This window comes from Bombina bombina, chromosome 6 (assembly GCF_027579735.1).
Source record: "Bombina bombina isolate aBomBom1 chromosome 6, aBomBom1.pri, whole genome shotgun sequence".
In the NCBI taxonomy this organism is placed as follows: domain Eukaryota; kingdom Metazoa; phylum Chordata; class Amphibia; order Anura; family Bombinatoridae; genus Bombina; species Bombina bombina.
In genome coordinates this window covers 533592247-533615225 of record NC_069504.1, presented here as the reverse complement: position 1 = coordinate 533615225, position 22979 = coordinate 533592247, and the positions used below count along the sequence as shown (strand labels likewise).

The 22979-nt window shown below is 39.8% G+C and overlaps 1 protein-coding gene across 1 annotated transcript in view; it reads right to left on the bottom strand.

The window, feature by feature from the left end:
* Nucleotides 1–22979, bottom strand: part of SHC4 (SHC adaptor protein 4) — a 193038-nt gene that overhangs the window by 4342 nt on the left and 165717 nt on the right. Inside the window, exons 8-9 of the mRNA XM_053719895.1 lie at nucleotides 12659–12827; nucleotides 936–996 (exon numbers count right to left, since the gene is read on the bottom strand). Of these exons, the coding sequence (XP_053575870.1) occupies nucleotides 936–996; nucleotides 12659–12827 (230 nt within the window). The remainder of the gene's footprint in view (nucleotides 1–935; nucleotides 997–12658; nucleotides 12828–22979) is intronic.

Sequence of the window (22979 nt, the reverse complement as noted above, 5' to 3'; positions counted from 1 at the left end):
GATCTAAGAGTTCTCTTAAGTACTACAAAGCTTGAGAGCTGTTTATCTGGATTTGCAGTTTTCTGAATATGAAGGAGAGACAACTACATTATAATATTAGGTGTAAAAAAATACAAAAATCTCCATGCCAGCGAATTGTTGATCATTGGGCCCTTAGAAATTAAATAAAATAACCTCATTTGCAGCTTCCTATCTACTGTAAATACCACAATTCTTGAGAAAGATGTTCATGAACCATTGAAATGTTGAGCATTGTTATATTTAAGCTGATTGTTCACTATTGCAATTACGTGTTTGGAAATTAATGGGCTTATTGCACACATATGATGTGATATGAAATGAACTTGTTAGGAAACGGTAACAAACTGCAAATGTTCACACAATGTAGATGTCAGCAACAATGTATCATTTTAGAGTATTTGCATGATTGACTAATCCAAAATTATCACTGACCTGTATTAGGCACCCTGACAAGTTCAAATGTAAAGGTTTCACTACTGTTTTCTTTTATTAGATGGTGAGAGTCCACAAGTCATCACATGTGGAAATATCCCCCTCCTGACCACTAGAAGGAGGCAAAAGACACCCTAACACACCAGAGCTTTAAATTCCTCCCACTTCCCATGATCCTTAGTCATTTTCTTTTGCCTCTTTGATGAGGAGTGTGGTGAAAGTGAAGTGCAAGATCTACTCATCGTTGAAAGGGAATCCTCTAACCAATCTAAGGCCCAGTTCCTCCACTCAGTAACCTGTCTGCATTTAGCAAGGTCGAGCAGACATGATTCGCTACAGCGAATCATGTCCGCTCGACTATTTATAAATCTACCCCATAGACAATTTTTTTAAAAAAATAACTGAGTTTGATTATTTTTTATGATTGTTATAGTACTGACAACACATATTACTCATCTTCAAACAAAACTAACAGATCATACCTACTATATTGTGGTTCTCTGGACAGTTTTCATATATATTGACACTTTTAGAGTTATCCATCTGAAAAAAGAAATAGTTATGCAATAAAAAATATATATATAGTATAGCATTTATTGTTAAAAAAACAAAAACAAAATAACTCTAAGGGGCCGATCTATCAAGCTCCGTATAGAGCTTGATGCCCCTTGTTTCCGTCGAGCCTGAAGGCTCGCCAGAAACAGAAGTTATGAAGCAGAGGTCTAAAGACCGCTGCTCCTTAACTTGTCCGCCTTCTCTGAGGCTGTGGACAGAAATCAACACGATCAAATACAATCGGGTTGATTGACACCCCCGAATCTGCAGGGGGCGGCATTGCACCAGCAGTTCACAAGAACTGCTGGTGCAATGATAAATGCCGACAGCGTAAGCTGTCGGCATTTATCGATGTGCGGCAGACATGATACGCTACATCGTATCATGTCCTCTCGCACATTAATAAATATACCCCTAAATGTTTTTTGGACCATTTTAAACCATTTTTTAGTTAGCTTTAGCTCTGAAACAGTACAGAATGTATATTTTTCAATTATTTCATCACTTAGACAACCAGAACAACAAAGTTACTATGTTAAAGCCCAACTGCAGGCAATTTTTAAGGCTATCCCTGGTTGGGAAGATATTAGTATATCATAGTAACTCAGCCACTGATAAAATTATTTATCAGCCATGCATAACCTTAAAATCAAACTTGTCCATTGATTCTGAGGATGCCTGCTTGGACATATTGAGCTAAAATGGTGACCAATATGTTCACTTGGCAGTGTGTTCCATATATGATACTCTAAGGGTCAGATCACAAGTCAAGTGATATGGATTGTGTGAGGTGCAAATTATTGATTTGGTATTATGTACAAGTTGTTGCTCCCCCATACTTTCCACAGAAAGCACAAAGCACCGGTAGTGTGCTCATTTCACGCATATTTGAAATAAGCAAAGTGTAGAGAGGATGAGCTATCTAAAATACCACTTTCACTATTATATACAAGCCAACTAATATTAATAGGAAAGAAATACAACAAAACTCTGCTACCTGTAGGGAAGTAGTTCTACAGAACAGCTTTTTAACTTCCATGTGTTAGCTCACAAGATCAAGCCTGCAATTTACACAATGAAAATCTGCTTTCGGAGCTTGGTAAGTGGAACCTTTTTAAGCCATACACAATATCTACGTATGACTGAAAGGAATAATATTTCTCTGTGTGAAGATCAAATAAAGATGGATACCCTGTGCACTTATGTAGGACTGCCACTGCCTATAGGTTCTGGAGGGATTGATTGCCCTTGTTATGTTTTATGGGGCACATGGGTGTTTGGGGTTACACTATGGGATAATCTAGGAAAAGTAGCAGGGAGCTAATAGGGCTGATATCAGTTGCAGTAAGGTTAAGAGTGTTGGGATTAAAAGAAGCTACAGAGATTCTGAGCAGTAAGGATTCATGCAGTGAAGGCAGAATTTGGGTTATGTGCTGTTGGGGGGTTCTTTATAATTTACACATCTGTGCTTACTATATAAGGGCTATTTATTCTAATGAATGCTACAGTCAAAGAGACCTTACTGAAGGTCACTATGTCTATCCAAAACATTAGCTGATGTAAATGCACACAGACATGGAGAAGTACAGAAGTTTTGTTATAATAACTCTGCACTAGTTTATTTTCTCTGGTTAGATAAATACTCAGATGCTTATATGTGTCACACTGCTGTGCTACATTTTTGGCACTTTTTTTTAATGTGCTTCAGTAGTGTACAACAAAAAATTTTCCTATACTAATATAGTTACTTTTCATGATCTATATTTACAAAATACTATCGCCTAGATTACGAGTTTTGTCGGTAAAGACCTGCAGTGCTAACGAGCCTTTTTTTTCCAGCGCATCCTTAAGACAACGCTGGTATTACGAGTTTTCTGAATGGCTGCGTTAGCCTCAGAAAAGTGAGCGTTGAGCCAAATTTAGCACCACTTCAACCCTCAATACCAGCGTTGCTTACGGTAGCGGTAAGCTGGAAAAACGTGCTTGTGCACGATTTCACCATAGGATACAATGGGGCTGAGCTGGCTGAAAAAAACCTAACACCTGCAAAAAAGCAGCGTTCAGCTCCTTACGCAGCCCCATTGTTTCCTATGGGGAAATGAAATTTATGTCTGCACCTAACACCCTAACATGAACCCCAAGTCTAAACACCCCTAACCTTACACTTATTAAACCCTAATCTGCCGCCCCCGCTATCGCTGACACCTGCATTATATTATTAACTCCTAATCTGCCACTCCGGACACCGCTGCCACCTACATTATCCCTATGAACCCCTAATATGCTGCCCCTTACATCGCTGACACCTATATTATATTTATTAACCCCTAATCTGTCCCCCCCCCCCCAACGTCACCGACACCTACCTACACTTATTAACCCCTAATCTGCCGACCGGACATCGCCGCCACTATAATAAATGTATTAACCCCTAAACCGCCACACTCCCGCCTCGTAAACAATATAATACATTTTATTAACCCCTAATCTTCCCTCTCTAACATTGCCGCCACCTACCTACAATTATTAACCCCTAATCTCCCGCCCCCAATGTCGCTGCTACTATAATAAAGTTATTAACCCCTAAACCTAAATCTAACCCTAACACCCCCCCTAAGTTAAATATAATTTAAATAAAACGAACTAAAATTACTATAATTAAATAAATTAATCCTATTTAAAAATAAATACTTACCTATAAAATAAACCATAAAATAGCTACAATATAATTTAATAATTACATTTTAGCTATTTTAGGATTTATATTTATTTTACAGGCAACTTTGTATTTATTTTAACTAGGTACAATAGATATTAAATAGTTATTAACTATTTAATAGCTACCTAGTTAAAATAATTACAAAATTACCTGTAAAATAAATCCTAACCTAAGTTACAAATACACCTAACACTACACTATTAAATAATAAATAAATTAATAATAATAAATGAATTAAATAAATTAACTACAATGATCTAAACTAAAATACAATTAAATAAACTAAACTATAATACAAAAAAAACAAACACTAAATTACAAAAAATTAAAAAAATCTTATAAGAATTTTAATCTAATTACACCTAACCTAAGCCCCCTTAATAAAATAAAAAAGCCCCCCAAAATAATAAAATTCCCTACCCTAAACTAAATTACAAAGTAATCAGATCTTTTACCAGCCCTTAAAAGGGCTTTTTGCAGGGCATTGCCCCAAAGTAATCAGCTCTTTTACCTGTAAAATAAAATACAATCCCCCCCAAAATTACAACCCACCACCCACACACCCCTACTCTAAAACCCACCCGATCCCCCCTTAAAAAAACCTAACACTACCCCCCTGAAGATCACCCTACCTTGAGCCTTCTTCAGCCAGCCGACCACCGATGGGACAGAAGAGGACATCCGGACCGGCAGAAGTCTTCATCCTATCCGGGCAGAAGAGGACATCCGGACCAGCAGACATCTTCATCCAGGTGGCATCTTCTATCTTCATCCTTCCGGAGCGGAGCCATCTTCTATCCAGCCAACGCGGAGCCATCCTCTTCTTCTGATGTCCTAACGCAGAATGAAGGTTCCTTTAAATGACGTCATCCAAGATGGCATCCCTCGAATTCCAGTCGGAATTAAGGTAGGAAAAATCCGATTGGTTGATTTAATCAGCCAATCGGATTAAAAGCCCTTTTAAGGGCTGGTAAAAGAGCTGATTACTTTGTAATTTAGTTTAGGGTAGGGAATTTTATTATTTTGGGGGGCTTTTTTATTTTATTAGGGGGATTAGGTGTAATTAGATTAAAATTCTTGTAAGATTTTTTTTATTTTTTGTAATTTAGTGGGGGGGGGTTGTATTATAGTTTAGTTTATTTAATTGTATTTTAGTTTAGATCATTGTAGTTAATTTATTTAATTATTTTATTGATAGTGTAGTGTTAGGTGTATTTGTAACTTAGGTTAGGATTTATTTTACAGGTAATTTTGTAATTATTTTAACTAGGTAGCTATTAAATAGTTAATAACTATTTAATAGCTATTGTACCTAGTTAAAATAAATACAAAGTTGCCTGTAAAATAAATATTCATCCTAAAATAGCTACAATGTAACTATTAGTTATATTGTAGCTATATTAGGGTTTATTTTATAGGTAACTATTTAGTTTTAAATAGGATTAATTTATTTAATTATAGTAATTTTAGTTAGTTTTATTTAAATTATATTTAACTTAGGGGGGTGTTAGGGTTAGACTTAGTTTTAGGGGTTAATAACTTTATTATAGTAGCAGCGACGTTGGGGGCGGCAGATTAGGGGTTAATAATTGTAGGTAGGTGGCGGCGATGTTAGGGAGGGCAGATTAGGGGTTAATAAAATTTATTATAGTGCTTGCGAGGCGGGAGTGCGGCGGTTTAGGGGTTAATACATTTATTATAGTGGCGGCGATATCCGGTCGGCAGATTAGGGGTTAGTAAGTGTAGGTAGGTGGCGGCGACCTTGGGGGGGGCAGATTAGGGGTTAATAAATATAACATAGGTGTCGGCGATGTTAGGGACAGCAGATTAGGGGTTCATAGCTATAATGTAGGTGGCGGCGGTGTCCGGTCGGCAGATTAGGCGTTAAATAATTTTATTATAGGGTTTGCGATGTGGGGGGGGCCTCGGTTTATGGGTTCATAGGTAGTTTATGGGTGTTAGTGTACTTTTTAGCACTTTAGTTAAAAGTTTTATGTTCCGGCCTTAGCCCATAAAACTCTTAACTACTGACTTTTTTTTGCGGTAGGAGTCTTGACAGGAGAGGGTCTACCGCTCACTTCTTCCAAGACTCGTAATACCGGTGTTAGGCAAATCCCATTAAAAAGATAGGATACGCAATTGACGTAAGGGGATTTGCGGTAGCCTCGAGTCGCGGAAGAAAAGTGAGCAGTAGACCCTTTCCTGCCTGACTCGTAATACCAGCGGGCGTTAAAAAGCAGCGTTAGGACCCCTTAACGCTGCTTTTTAAGGCTAACGCAGAACTCGTAATCTAGCCGAATGTGCCACAAACTAGCATATGGTGCCATATGTGCCACACAAAGAATACAGATATGGAGGAAGTGACTAGTGCAATGGATATCCAGTTTGCATTGCTCTTTAAAAACAATCGGCTAGATTACAAGTTTTTTGTTATGAGCTATGTGGTGCTAACGAGCAGTTTTGTCTCACCGCTCACTTACCTGCAGCGATGGTATTACAGGTTTTTACAAACCCGGCGTTAAAAGACAAGAAGTGAGCGTAGAGCAAAATTGTGCTCCTTACCGCACTTCAATACCAGCGCTGCGTAAGTCAGCGGTGTGCTGGTCGTACGTGCTTGTGCGCGATTTCCCTATAGGAATCAATGGGGAGAGCCGGCTGAGAAAAAGTCTAACACCTGCTAAAAAGCTGCGTAAAACTCCGTAACGCAGCCCCATTGATTCCTATTGGGAAACAAATTTTATGTTTACACCTAACACCCTAACATGAACCCTGAGTCTAAACACCCCTAATCTTACACTTATTAACCCCTAATCTGCCGCCCCCGACATCGCAGACACCTACATTATTCTTATAAACCCCTAATCTGCCGCTCCGGACACCGCCGCCACCTACATTATACTTATGAACCCCTAATCTGCTGCCCCCATCATCGCCGACACCTACATTATATTTATTAACCCATAATCTCCCTCCCCCAATGTCGCTGCAACCTACCTACACTTATTAACCCCTAATCTGCAGCCCCCAACGTCGCCGCCACTATAATAAACATATTAACCCCTAAACTGCCGCACTCCCGCCTCGCAAACATTAGTTAAATATTATTAACCCCTAATCTGCCATCCCTAACATCGCCGCCACCTACCAACATTTATTAACCCCTAATCTGCCGCCCCCAACGGCGCCGCCACTATACTAAATGTATTAACCCCTAAACCTAAGTCTAACCCTAACACCCCCTAACTTAAATATAATTACAATAAATTTCAATAAGGATTGAGCTTGCATTCTATTGGCTGTTCCAATCAGCCAATAGAATGCAAGCTCAATCCTATTGGCTGATTGCATCAGCCAATAGGATTTTTTATACCTTAATTCCGATTGGCTAATAGAATTATATCGTAATCTAAGGGTCGCCATCTTGGATGACATCACTTAAAGGTACCTTCATTCAGTAAGAAGACTCCGAAAGAAGAGGATGCTCCGCGTCGGATGGATGAAGATAGAAGATGCCGTCTGGATAAAGACTTCTGCCCGTCTGGAGGACCACTTCGCCTGGCTTGGATGAAGACGTCTCCCGGTAAGTCGATCTTCAGGGGGTTAGTGTTAGGTTTTATTAAGGGTGTATTGAGTGGGTTTTATTTTTAGGTTAGGGTTTGGGCCTGCAATAGAGCTAACTGCCCTTTTAAGGGCAATACCCATCCAAATGCCCTTTTCAGGGCAATGGGGATCTTAGGTTTTTTTAGATAGTATTTTATTTGGGGGGTTGGTTGTGTGGGTGGTGGGTTTTACTGTTGGGGGGGTTGTTTGTATTTTTTTTACAGGTAAAAGAGCTGATTTCTTTGAGGCAATGCCCCGCAAAAGGCCCTTTTAAGGGCTATTGATAGTTTAGTTTAGGCTAGGGTTTTTTTATTTTGGGGGGCTTTTTTATTTTGATAGGGCTATTAGATTAGGTGTAATTAGTTTAAATATCTTGTCATTTGTTTATTATTTTCTGTAATTTAGTGTTTGTTTGTTTTTTGTACTTTAGCTAATTTAATTTATTTAATTGTTTTTAATTTAGTTAATTTATTTAATTGTAGGGTTAGGTTAGGTGTTATTGTAACTTAGGTTAGGTTTTATTTTACAGGTACTTTTGTATTTATTCTAGCTAGGTAGCTATTAAATAGTTAATAACTATTTAATAACTATTGTACCTAGTTAAAATAAATACAAACTTGCCTGTAAAATAAAAATAAACCCTAAGATAGCTACAATGTAACTATTAGTTATATTGTAGCTAGCTTAGGGTTTATTTTATAGGTAAGTATTTAGTTTTAAATAGGAATAATTTAGTTAATGATAGGAATTTTTATTTAGATTTATTTAAATTATATTTAAGTTAGGGGGTGTTAGGGTTATACTTAGATTTAGGGGCTAATGAATTTAATATAGTGGCGGCGATGTTGGGGGCGGCAGATTAGGGGTTAATAAATGTAGGTAGGTGGTGGCGATGTTAAGGACGGCAGATTATGGGTTAATAATATTTAACTAATATTTGCGAGGCGGGAGTGCGGCGGTTTAGTAGTTAATATGTTTATTATAGTTCCTGCGATGTCCGGAGCGGCAGATTAGGGGTTAATAATTTTATTATAGTGTTTGCGATGCCGGAGGGCCTCGGTTTAGGGGTTAATAGGTAGTTTATGGGTGTTAGTGTACTTTTTAGAACTTTAGTTATGAGTTTTATGTTACGGTGTTGTACCATAAAACTCTTAACTACTGACTTTTAAATGCGTTAGGACTCTTGACGGGGTAGGGTGTACCGCTCACTTTTTGGCCTCCCTGGACAGAATCGTTTGTCGTTTTGTGGTAAGGCCAAAAAAGTGTGCAATTACCCTAAACCTTCAAGACTCGTAATACCAGCAGGCGTAAAAAAGCAGCGTTAGGACCTCTTAAAGCTGCTTTTTTACCCTAACGCACAACTCGTAATCTAGCCGTATGTGCTTTGGGGTCTCTGTGTGAAAATGTATGGTCATTCCAAGGCCTTGGTTTAAAATACTGATTGTTGTCAGGCACCAGGCTGTTGTTGTTTGGGGGAATTTGAATTTATAATCTTAATTTTGAATTGGATTTTGGTTAAAGGGCCATTATACACTGATTTTTTTCTTTGCATAAATGTTTTGTAGATGATCTATTTATAAAGCCCATAAAGTTTTTTTTTTTTTTTTTAAATGTATAATTTTGCTTATTTTTAAAGAACATTGCTCTGATTTTCAGACTCCTAACCAAGCCCCAAAGTTTTATTTGAATACCGTCAGCTACCTACTCCAGGTTGCTCCTGTTTGTGTAAAGGGTCTTTTCATATGCAAAAGAAGGGGGAGGGGGGAGTGTCTTATTTCCCACTTGCAGTGGGCTTTCCAACTGCCTTTTCAACAGAGCTAAACTGAAAGCTTATAAGTACGATTTTAAACCGTTTTATACTGGATTTTTATATCAGTATCTGTGCATCTTATTCTTTATAGTAGTGTCTATTGTATAAAGTTATATGAAAATGAGTGTATACTGTCCCTTTAATGTTGGCAAATAATATACTCAAATACTTTCCTGAGTCTATATATGCATATTTACTTTACTTTAGTGTTATATATTTTTCAACATACAATTTATTTTCAGTATCAGCTTGGTGTGTTTACTTGCATTCATTTTAAGTATGCATTGTTTGTTGTGTAGATTTTTAATCCTTAAACAAACATTTACTGTATAAAAGTGATAGAATTCTTTATACAAGATGGACTATTTGATGACATTATAAATAGTTGCTTGCACTCGTACTTCCTATTGTGATTTTTAATTCTTGTAGCTTTTGTGGCTGTACTTTGTTATAGCTTGTTCTTATTTGTAATGGTAGTTCTTGTCCTGATATTGCAAAACAGTTCTTTTTTTTTAGCATACTTAGGGGGCGATTTATCAAGCTCTTCGGCAGGCTTTTGCCTGCCTACGAATGCAGGTTCTCACAAGAGAACATGCACGCTGTATTTAACAAGCAGCGGTCAGACCTTCACTTTCAATCTCCCCAGTCTAGTCTGACAGCTCCTGCCCGCACGTGATTGGCTGTGCGCGGGCAAGGGGCAGGATTGCACGCAAGTGCAAAATAGCACTCGTGTGTAATGCTGAATCCTGCCAGGGGAATTCAGCCCACCGGAGGCGAGCTGCGGCAGACAGGGGCGCGTATGTTCGCCCCTGTCCACCTCAGCTTGATAAATCGCCCCCTTAGTGCTCTACACAATAGAAGGAGATAAAAGCAGAAGTAAGTAGGTTAAAAGGGAGATAGAGTGTACAGTTGTGTTTTTTAAATTTACTTCTATTATCAATTTACTTTTGTTCTTTTGGTATTCTTTTTTCAAGAGCATACCTAGATAGCCTCAGCAACCCTATAGTCAACAATGCTTTTAAAAATTATATGCATTGTGCAAACAATTCTGTTCTAGTGCTCAAAAGTGTATAACACTGTTGAAAGCATTGGTGCAAATCTGTTGCTATATAGTACTGCAGACACATGCACGATCCTGAGCCTACTTAGATATGTTCTTCAACAAATTATGCCAAGAGAATGAAATAAATTTAATAATAGAGGTAAAATGGAAAGTTTTTTTAAAAATCATTCATCTGAACAAAGAAAAAAAAATAGTTTAATTTCCCTTTAAATGAGGAGAGGAATACAATGTAGAATACTGCAACTTTCAACTGTTCTACCCTCCACTGATGCTATTCATCTTTGTGTTTTCCTTTGTTATTATCCACAAATGTAAAAGTCTAGAGAAACCCATGCAAACTTGTTTTCAAAATGCATTTCTTCTGTGTAATGAGTTTCAAGAATGTCTTTGTAGAGAGCTTCCTTGCATGGGAATGAAATGTCTTGCGGACCTGATCCGACAGTGCGGATCAGGTCCGCAAGACATCGCTGAATGCGGAGAGCAATACGCTCTCCGCATTTAACATTGCACCAGCAGCTCACAAGAGCTGCTGATGCAATGCCGCCCCCTGCAGACTCGCGGCCAATGGGCCGCCAGCAGGACGGTGTTAATCAACCCAATTGTACTTGATCGGGTTGAATTGTTGCGATTCCTGTCCGCCTGCTCAGAGCAGGCGGATAGGGTTATGGAGCAGCGGTCTTTGTGACCGCTGCTTCATAACTGCTGTTTCTGGCGAGTCTGAAGACTCGCCAGAAACACGGGCCGTCAAGCTCCTTTCGGAGCTTGATAGATAGGCCCCAATAGATAGACTAGGTGTACCGCTGCCTATAGATAGACTAGGTGTACTGCTGCCTATAGATAGACTAGGTGTACTGCGGCCTATAGATAGACTAGGTGTACTGCGGCCTATAGATAGACTAGGTGTACTGCTGCCTATAGATAGACTAGGTGTACTGCGGCCTATAGATAGACTAGGTGTACTGCGGCCTATAGATAGACTAGGTGTACTGCTGCCTATAGATAGACTAGGTGTACTGCTGCCTATAGATAGACTAGGTGTACTGCTGACTATAGATAGACTAGGTGTACTGCTGACTATAGATAGACTAGGTGTACTGCTGACTATAGATAGACTAGGTGTACTGCTGCCTATAGATAGACTAGGTGTACTGCTGCGCTGCCTATAGATAGACTAGGTGTACTGCTGCGCTGCCTATAGATAGACTAGGTGTACTGCGGCCTATAGATAGACTAGGTGTACTGCTGACTATAGATAGACTAGGTGTACTGCTGCCTATAGATAGACTAGGTGTACTGCTGCCTATAGATAGACTAGGTGTACTGCTGCCTATAGATAGACTAGGTGTACTGCTGCCTATAGATAGACTAGGTGTACTGCTGCCTATAGATAGACTAGGTGTACTGCTGACTATAGATAGACTAGGTGTACTGCTGCCTATAGATAGACTAGGTGTACTGCTGACTATAGATAGACTAGGTGTACTGCTGCCTATAGATAGACTAGGTGTACTGCTGACTATAGATAGACTAGGTGTACTGCTGCCTATAGATAGACTAGGTGTAATGCTGACTATAGATAGACTAGGTGTACTGCTGACTATAGATAGACTAGGTGTACTGCTGCGCTGCCTATAGATAGACTAGGTGTACTGCTGCCTATAGATAGACTAGGTGTACTGCTGCCTATAGATAGACTAGGTGTACTGCTGACTATAGATAGACTAGGTGTACTGCTGCCTATAGATAGACTAGGTGTACTGCTGCGCTGCCTATAGATAGACTAGGTGTACTGCTGCCTATAGATAGACTAGGTGTACTGCTGACTATAGATAGACTAGGTGTACTGCTGCCTATAGATAGACTAGGTGTACTGCTGCCTATAGATAGACTAGGTGTACTGCTGCCTATAGATAGACTAGGTGTACTGCTGACTATAGATAGACTAGGTGTACTGCTGACTATAGATAGTCTAGGTGTACTGCTGCCTATAGATAGACTAGGTGTACTGCTGCACTGCCTATAGATAGACTAGGTGTACTGCTGCCTATAGATAGACTAGGTGTACTGCTGTCTATAGATAGACTAGGTGTACTGCTGCACTGCCTATAGATAGACTCGGTGTACTGCTGCCTATAGATAGACTAGGTGTACTGCTGCCTTTAGATAGACTAGGTGTACTGCTGACTATAGATAGTCTAGGTGTACTGCTGCCTATAGATAGACTAGGTGTACTGCTGACTATAGATAGTCTAGGTGTACTGCTGCCTATAGATAGACTAGGTGTACTGCTGCGCTGCCTATAGATAGACTAGGTGTACTGCTGCCTATAGATAGACTAGGTGTACTGCTGACTATAGATAGACTAGGTGTACTGCTGCACTGCCTATAGATAGACTCGGTGTACTGCTGCCTATAGATAGACTAGGTGTACTGCTGCATATTTTATTAATGTGCTTACCAAACTGTGCTGTCCATCAGTTACAGACAAGTTTTCCACGGTCTCTATTCTCATCTTCTTATCAAGTAAGCTGCCAGCTGGTGGTTCATTTCTTAGCATCTCATTGTAATATTCGTGGACCTCTTGATCTTCAGTTTTCAGAGACGCTTTAGCAGGATTTAATGCCAAACTAGATAAAAATATATCGGAATATATACATATTACAATTCCTATATTATTAAATATGATATTGATAATTCTAGACTTAAACCAATTTCTTAACAACTAGCCTCATATAATATGGCCTACTGCAATTCTGAATCAGAGCAAGTGTTTGAAGGACATATAAATGGATTCTCAAATTAGTTAAATTAAATCCTGCCGTCATGAAGAGAAATCACACAAAATCTTCTTTGTTTGTTTTGTTTTTCTTTGTTAGCATTATGTTGTAATGTAGGTGTCAATACGTCACGTCTAGGACCCTGCATAGCTTAATAAACTGATCTCAAGCTAAAATACTTTGAGGAACCTCGCTGTACTGCTGAGACTGCTTAGATAATCTCACAAGAGCAGAGAACTTTAGATAATTAGGCCCTAAGTATTCATAAAACAATGGCTGCTGGCAAGTTGTGACCTAGATTTCCGCTATATAATATTGACTGTTGAGACCAAGGGGCCGATTTAGCATGGCCCGAATTGGCCAGATACATATTTTTCTGCGCGAGCCTTCAGGCTCGCCGGAAACCAGAGTTAAGAAGCAGTGGTCTTAAGACCGCTGCTCCTTAACTTGTACGCCACCTCTGAGGCAGCGTTCAGCAATAAGCCCGATCACATATGATCAGGTTGATTGACACCCCCTGCTAGCGGCCGATTGGCCACAAATCTGCAGTGGGCGGCATTGCACAAGCAGTTCACCAGAAATGCTTGTGCTATGATAAATGCTGATAGCATATGCTGTCGACATTCAGCGATGTCGGGTGGACATGATCATTACAGCGGATCATGTCTGTCCTAAACTTAATAAATCAGCCCCCAATTATCAACTGCTGTAAATGAATCACTATTGTGTGAAAAGAATGGTTATATGTAGAAGTGTTACGTCTGGAGTCTGTACTTTCAGTTCTCATAGAAATTAGAAAGCACACATTTTTATAATTAAAATACATTAAAGGGGATAAAATAAATATAAGTATAAAACTTTTATTTTACTACTTATAATTAAACATTTTACAATTATACCTTCACCTAGGCTATTTTGACCTGTATGGAGCCAGTGACATTAATGAAAACATTACAAAAACAAAAATGCACTGTATTTTAAGTCCAAGGTGTTAATCTTCCTCCCTCCTCTCTCACATGGACTAATTTGTAAACCCACAGGCAGTCATGGACATAAAAAAACACATTTTAAAAAGTTTGTACAGATTCAGCAACACTGTGATTTTTGAAAGCCCTGGTGTAGTACTACACTTCACCTCCACCCACAGGGGCACCTAAGACAACCACCTATGTTTGTGCTATGGAAGTACTAGCCCTAGATCAATCATCTACCAAGTATTATTTATGACATTAATAATATATAATAAATATGTTGCTATTATTATTATATTTGGACTGTGTAAATGTATATGAAAAGTATGGTCAAAAGATCATGCAGCTAATTAGGAGAATGTCATTATGACAAATGAACAAGTTCACAGTCTGATACACTCCTAGGATATTTATATGTTGATGTGCCTGTAACACACAGGCACATCAACATATAAATGTCCTGACTTTTAGAATGGTTTTCTGGAGGATCCAAGTCCAACACGGGCTTGGTACCTCCAGAAAACCATAATAAAAGTCAGGACTTAGGCAAACTTTTAAAGTAATAATAAACATTATAAAGCAGAGTTTTAATTTGTTCATGTATCCAAAAGATCTTCAATCTGGAGTGGATCTTTATAGCCTAAACATAAATGATGCTGTAAGGAAGATACATGGTAAATACAAGTGAAGGTTAAAGTGCAACACACAAAGATCTGTATTTGCACAGATCTTTGTGTGTTGCACTTTAAAACTAATATATCCAGCACCGAAAAAAAACAAATGCTGCTACCTGTGACCATATTTGGAATTTGTTTGGTAAATGAATATCCGAATAAAGAATTTTGCTCATACCTAGTGGTTTAAGGGAAGGAAACATAAGGTGTGCGGTAGCTTTGCACATGAATTGTCTTTGGAGCAGCGAGACAGAGCAGTTCAAGATTTATTTTGTCGCTTAGGATGAAGAGACTTGGAGATAGCATGATGGAGCAAGGTAGAGAGTTCCAGCACATGCGATGTCTTGAAGGTGAGGAAGTAAGTATTAATAATAGAAGCGTACAAACAAAGGTTACAAGTTAAACTAAAAGAGAGGGGTACATGGAGTATTTGGAAAAAAGTGAGGAAATTTAGTTGGCTATGAGGGTAGTAAGAGCATTTTAGTTTAGAGTAAATATTTTGAACTGTATTCTAAAGCATACGAAGAGCCAGTGTAGGAAGAGGCAGAGCAGGAATCTGAAGTAGATCATGACATTTGGTGGATGAGTCTAGCTGAAATATTCATGTTAGAGTGTCGGAGGGAAAGGCTGTTATTGGGAAGGGCACTTAGGAGTAGATTGCAGTAGACAATAGAAGACAAAAGTGAGTGAATTAATTATTTTGTTCTTACTGTCTTGGGTAAAGAAAGGGCAAATGCTAGATATGTTGCTTAGGTGCACATAGCAGGATCAAAGGCCAAAATGATCATCTGGGGTTGCCGTTTTCCTTGTTCAGAGGAGAATTGCCTGGTATTTCGGGCTGGACTGACCATGTCGGCGGGATCAGACTGATATGCTACAGGAAAGTTTTCCTCTTTGAAAAGCACAATTGGGCAGAAAGAAGCTACTTCTAGGTGGTAACCGGGTCATAGAACAAGCTATTGAAGCTGCTGTCCGTTCCTGGCAGACTGCTTCTCTTTCTGTTTTGCATAGTAAATAAGAGTTCAGAGACCACTGTGATGCCAAGACAGCAGATCCAGGTAAATGTTTTCAGTACAAAGTCTCCTACAATGCGAGAGATAATAGGTTAAGGGGAGTGGGAATAAAAAGAACCTCAGTTTTTGAGAGATTGAATTGGAGGTAACGGGAAGGCATCCAGAAGGACATTGCAGAGAGGCAGTTGGTGACCTGGTTGAGCAAACAGAGATAGATATGAGGAGAAAAAAGAGAGATTTGGGCATCATCAGTATAGAAAGGGTACTGGAACGCAATTGAACGTAGACATTTCTTCTGTTAAGTGTGATCAGTCCACGGGTCATCATTACTTGTGGGATATTAACTGCTCCCCTACAGGAAGTGCAAGAGGATTCACCCAGCAGAGTTGCTATATAGCTCCTCCCCTCTACGTCACCCCCAGTCATTCTCTTGCACCCAACGACTAGATAGGATGTGTGAGAGGACTATGGTGATATATTTAGTTTTTATATCTTCAATCAAAAGTTTGTTGTTTTATAATAGCACCGGAGTGTGTTATTCCTTCTCTGGTAGAATTTGAAGAAGAATCTACCTGAGTTTTTTTCTATGATTTTAGCCGGAGTAGTTAAGATCATATTGCTGTTTCTCGGCCATCTGAGGAGAGGCAAACTTCAGATCAGGGGACAGCAGGCAGATTAATCTGCAAAGAGGTATGTAGCAGCTTATTATTTTCTGACATGGAATTGATGAGAAAATCCTGCCATACCGTTATAATGTAAACCCAGCCTTGAATGCAGTAGATGTAGCTGATATCAGGCTGTCATGTATGTATATTTTATACTTCTCTGGTTTTTAGACTGTATACATAGACTTAACCTAATTTGCAGGGACTTGCAATAGGTTTTAAATGACAATTAATTATTGAGGTAAAACGTTTTTTTGCTGGCATGTAAAAACGTTTTTTTCTCTGAGGTACTGGGTGAAAAAATGTTTTGGGCACTATTTTTCCACTTGGCAATAGTTTTGATTTAAATTAGAGCAGTTCACTGATCCCTCTCACTGTTATGTGTGTGGGGGAGGGGCCATTTTGGTGCTTTCACTATGCATCAGAAAAAACTCAGTCAGAGATTCATTTTCTTCCTGCATGATCCGGTTCATCTCTACAGAGTTCAGGGATCTCCAAAGCCTTTTTTGAGGGAAGTAATCATTACAGCAGAGCTGTGCTGATTGTATTGACTGTGATAAAAAAAAAAAAAAAAAAAAGTTTATTTGTGTATTTTTTTTTTTCTGCTGCCTGGGTTAGTTATCATTTGCTGAGGGGAACAATCCTTTGCTAAAACTGTATATTCTGACAAAGATTGATGCTATAACTTAATTATTTTAACTGTTATAATATTTTTCTGTGCTTCTTAAAGGCACAGTTCGTTTTCATATTATTTGTAAATTACTTTGTAAAGTATTTCCAAGTTGCTGTTTATTTGCTAGTGTGTTAAACATGTCTGATTCAGAGGAATATCTCTGTGCTATATGTGTTAATGCCAAAGTGGAGCCCAATAGAAATTTATGTACTAAATGTATTGATGCTATTTTAAAAAAACAGTCAATCTGTACAAATTGAACATATTTCACCAAACAACGAGGGGAGAGTTATGCCGACTAACTCGCCTCACGTGTCAGTACCTGCATCTCCCGCTCAGGAGGTGCGTGATATTGTAGCGCCGAGTACATCTGGGCGGCCATTACAAATCACATTACAAGATATGGCTACTGTTATGACTGAAGTTTTGGCTAAACTACCAGAACTAAGAGGTAAACGTGATCACTCTGGGGTGAGAACAGAGTGCGCTGATAATGCAAGGGCCATGTCTGATACTGCGTCACAGTTTGCAGAACGTGAAGACGGAGAGCTTCATTCTGTGGGTGACGGTTCTGATCCAAATAAACTGGACTCAGACATTTCAAATTTTAAATTTAAGCTTGAGAACCTCCGTGTGTTACTAGGGGAGGTATTAGCGGCTCTGAATGATTGTAACACAGTTGCAATCCCAGAAAAAATGTGTAGGTTGGATAAATATTTTGCGGTACCGACGAGTACTGACGTTTTTCCTATACCTAAGAGACTTACTGACATTGTTACTAAGGAGTGGGATAGACCCGGTGTGCCTTTCTCACCCCCTCCTATATTTAGAAAAATGTTTCCAATAGACGCCGCCACACGGGATTTATGGCAAATGGTCCCTAAGGTGGAGGGAGCAGTTTCTACTTTAGCTAAGCGTACCACTATCCCAGTGGAGGATAGCTGTGCTTTTTCAGATCCAATGGATAAAAAATTAGAGGGTTACCTTAAGAAAATGTTTGTTCAACAAGGATTTATATTGCAACCTCTTGCATGTATTGCGCCTGTCACGGCTGCAGCAGCATTTTGGTTTGAGTCTCTGGAAGAGACACTTCAATCATCCACACTAGATGACATCACACACAAACTTAAATTCCTTAAGTTAGCTAATTCATTTATTTCAGATGCCGTAGTACATTTAACTAAACTTGCGGCTAAAAATTCAGGATTCGCCATTCAGGCACGCAGAGCTCTGTGGCTGAAATCCTGGTCAGCTGATGTTACGTCTAAATCTAAATTGCTTAATATTCCTTTCAAAGGGCAGACCTTATTCGGGCCCGGCTTGAAAGAGATTATTGCTGACATTACAGGAGGTAAAGGTCATGCCCTGCCTCAGGACAAGGCCAAAGCCAAGGCTAGACAGTCCAATTTTCGTTCCTTTCGTAATTTCAAAGCAGGAGCAGCATCAACTTCCTCTGCACCAAAACAGGAAGGAGCTGTTGCTCGCTACAGACAAGGCTGGAAACCTAACCAGTCCTGGAACAGGGGCAAACAGGCCAGAAAACCTGCTGCTGCCCCTAAGACAGCATGAATTGAGGGCCCCCGATCCGGGACCGGATCTAGTGGGGGGCAGACTTTCCCTCTTCGCCCAGGCTTGGGCAAGAGATGTTCAGGATCCCTGGGCGTTAGAGATCATATCTCAGGGATACCTTCTGGACTTCAAATCCTCTCCCCCAAGAGGGAGATTTCATCTGTCAAGGTTGTCAACAAACCTAACAAAGAAGGAAGCGTTTCTACGCTGCGTACAAGATCTTTTATTAATGGGAGTGATCCATCCAGTTCCGCGGTTGGAACAAGGACAAGGGTTTTACTCAAATCTGTTTGTAGTTCCCAAAAAAGAGGGAACCTTCAGGCCAATCTTGGATTTAAAGATCCTAAACAAATTCCTAAGAGTTCCATCGTTCAAGATGGAAACTATTCGAACAATTTTGCCCATGATCCAAGAGGGTCAGTACATGACCACAGTGGATTTAAAGGATGCTTACCTTCACATACCGATTCATAGAAGTCATTACCGGTATCTAAGGTTTGCCTTTTTAGACAGGCATTACCAGTTTGTAGCTCTTCCATTCGGACTGGCTACGGCTCCAAGAATCTTCACAAAGGTTCTGGGCACTCTTCTGGCGGTACTAAGACCGCGAGGAATTTCAGTAGCTCCGTACTTAGACGACATACTGATACAAGCTTCAAGCTTTCAAACTGCCAAATCTCATACAGAGATAGTACTGGCATTTCTAAGGTCGCATGGATGGAAAATGAACGAAGAGAAAAGTTCTCTCTTTCCACTCACAAGAGTTCCCTTCCTGGGGACTCTGATAGATTCTGTAGAAATGAAGATTTACCTGACAGAGGACAGGTTAACAAAACTTCAAAATGCATGCAGTGTCCTTCATTCCATTCAACACTCTAAATCTGAATCAAGAGACCAGAAATTCTCTTCTATGGTGGCTTTATCGGCCACATCTGTCCAGGGGAATGCCATTCAGCAGGCCAGACTGGTCAATTGTAACAACAGACGCCAGCCTACTAGGTTGGGGCGCTGTCTGGAATTCTCTGAAGGCTCAGGGACTATGGAATCAGGAGGAGAGTCTTCTTCCAATAAACATTCTGGAATTGAGAGCAGTCCTCAATGCTCTTCTGGCTGGGCCCCAGTTAACAACTCGGGGGTTCATCAGGTTCCAGTCGGACAACATCACGACTGTAGCTTATATCAACCATCAGGGAGGGACAAGAAGCTCCCTAGCAATGATGGAAGTATCGAAGATAATTCGCTGGGCAGAGTCTCACTCTTGCCACCTGTCTGCAATCCACATCCCGGGAGTGGAGAACTGGGAGGCGGATTTCTTAAGTCGTCAGACTTTTCATCCGGGGGAGTGGGAACTTCATCCAGAGGTCTTTGCCCAAATACTTCGACGTTGGGGCAAACCAGAGATAGATCTCATGGCGTCTCGACAGAACGCCAAGCTTCCGCGCTACGGGTCCAGATCCAGGGATCTGGGAGCGGTCCTGATAGATGCCTTGACAGCACCATGGACCTTCAGGATGGCTTATGTGTTTCCACCTTTCCCGATGCTTCCTCGATTGATTGCCAGAATCAAACAGGAGAAAGCATCAGTGATTCTAATAGCGCCTGCATGGCCACGCAGGACTTGGTATGCAGATCTGGTGGACATGTCATTCTGTCCACCTTGGTCGTTACCTCTGAAACAGGACCTTCTGATTCAGGGTCCTTTCAAACATCAAAATCTAACTTCTCTGAAGCTGACTGCTTGGAAATTGAACGCTTGATCTTATCAAAGCGTGGTTTTTCTGAGTCAGTTATTGATACCTTAATACAGGCTAGGAAGCCTGTTACCAGAAAGATTTACCATAAAATATGGCGTAAATACCTATATTGGTGCGAATCCAAAGGTTACTCTTGGAGTAAGGTTAGGATTCCTAGGATATTGTCTTTTCTACAAGAAGGTTTAGAAAAGGGGTTATCCGCTAGTTCCTTAAAGGGACAGATCTCAGCTCTGTCCATTCTGTTACACAAGCGTCTGTCAGAAGTTCCAGACGTTCAGGCTTTTTGTCAGGCTTTGGCCAGGATTAAACCTGTGTTTAAAGCTGTGGCTCCACCATGGAGTTTAAACCTTGTTCTTAACGTTTTACAGGGTGTTCCGTTTGAACCCCTTCATTCCATTGATATAAAGTTGTTATCTTGGAAAGTTCTATTTTTAATGGCTATTTCCTCGGCTCGAAGAGTCTCTGAGTTATCAGCCTTACATTGTGATTCTCCTTATTTGATTTTTCACTCGGATAAGGTAGTTCTGCGTACTAAACCTGGGTTCTTACCTAAGGTAGTCACTAACAGGAATATCAATCAGGTGATTGTTGTTCCATCCTTGTGCCCAAATCCTTCTTCGAGGAAGGAACGTCTTTTGCACAATCTGGATGTAGTTCGTGCCCTTAAATTTTATTTACAGGCAACTAAAGATTTTCGACAAACGTCTTCCCTGTTTGTCGTTTACTCTGGTCAGAGGAGAGGTCAAAAAGCTTCTGCTACCTCTCTCTCTTTTTGGCTTCGTAGCATAATTCGTTTAGCTTATGAGACTGCTGGACAGCAGCCTCCTGAAAGAATTACAGCTCATTCCACTAGAGCTGTGGCTTCCACTTGGGCCTTTAAGAATGAGGCCTCTGTTGAACAGATTTGCAAGGCTGCAACTTGGTCTTCGCTTCATACTTTTTCCAAATTTTACAAATTTGACACTTTTGCTTCCTCGGAGGCTATTTTTGGGAGAAAGGTTCTTCAGGCAGTGGTTCCTTCTGTATAAAGAGCCTGCCTATCCCTCCCGTCATCCGTGTACTTTTGCTTTGGTATTGGTATCCCACAAGTAATGATGACCCGTGGACTGATCACACTTAACAGAAGAAAACATAATTTATGCTTACCTGATAAATTCCTTTCTTCTGTAGTGTGATCAGTCCACGGCCCGCCCTGTTTTTTAAGGCAGGTAAATATTTTTTAAATTATACTCCAGTCACCACTACACCCTTGGCTTCTCCTTTCTCGTTGGTCCTTGGTCGAATGACTGGAGGTGACGTAGAGGGGAGGAGCTATATAGCAACTCTGCTGGGTGAATCCTCTTGCACTTCCTGTAGGGGAGCAGTTAATATCCCACAAGTAATGATGACCCGTGGACTGATCACACTACAGAAGAAAGGAATTTATCAGGTAAGCATAAATTATGTTTTTTCAAGGGAGGATGTATTGTTAAAGAAAAGTAAGGGACCCAAGACAGAGCCTTGGGTTACCCTAGTGGTTTTAAATCCATTAATAGGCTTAGCAAAGGGACCAGGTCTGAGCTATGATAGTTGTATTTTAATCTTATAATTCTAGACACCCCTTTGTGTTTGTTTGTTTTCTTTTTGTTAGACATATCATGTGAGTGCTAGGCTAATAAGTTTGATCACTGTCATCTGACATCATTGTTCTATGAGCATATTAATCCAGTTTCACTTTTTTGCTTGAGATTACAAGTTTGCAGTGTTCATATTTGATTGTGGCCTCTGCAGGTAATTTCCTTTCAGTAGTAGTCTCTAACTTACCTGCTTTATGTACTGTTTATGTAGAATTTATGACATTTGCATGGGACAAAATAAGATTAGGAATTTAAAATCAGGAATAAGAAAATGGAGGAGGGCAGATGCCTTCCCCTGAAATCGTACTCCTATAATGTAAACATAAATACTTAAGTCACTCTTTTGATGCCATTCACATTTTAAAAAATATGTAGTACGTGTGTACAACAAGCAACTCCTTCCTGCTGCCGCTGATAATGTTTGGAGCATTTTTTCCTGTTTCCCTCAGCCCCCTGGAGAGATTTGTATGGATGCTCACGTATGACACCCCACCATCCCTATTATCACCTTCCAGCTTGTAGCTTTGTGGCAGGGTTTGTTACCATTCCTACATTTTAAGGTCTAGAACCATCCCTGGGCAAGACAAAAGATACACGTGTGTATAGGGTTCTTACTAATGTTTTCATGCAGTATATTCATAAATAATGTAATCTTGTTTTGTTCTATGGCTAAAATTTTGCTTATTTTTTCACTAATTGACACATCTGGAAGGTATCATGTAAAACTCCTTATCTGCTTCCCTTACAGCATTTTACAGCCTTTAAGGCTTTCTCATTTTTCCTGCAATCTTCATGGGGAGATAAAGTTCTTTCGTTATGAGATAAAACAAAACATAGTTTATTTTAATTGGCAACTAATATGAAAGCTTTCAAAAAAAGCACCCCAGCGGAAAATAATCTGCATTTTATTTCCCATAACTACTAGGGTAGAGAAAATATTTCCTTTCTGTTAACTTGTGAATGTTTTTCATTTTTTAGAACAGAGAGAAATTTCATGATTTGTTGTTTTTTTGTTTTTTTTTTTTAACAATTTCATGACTCATCAGATACACAAAAAGGAAAACATA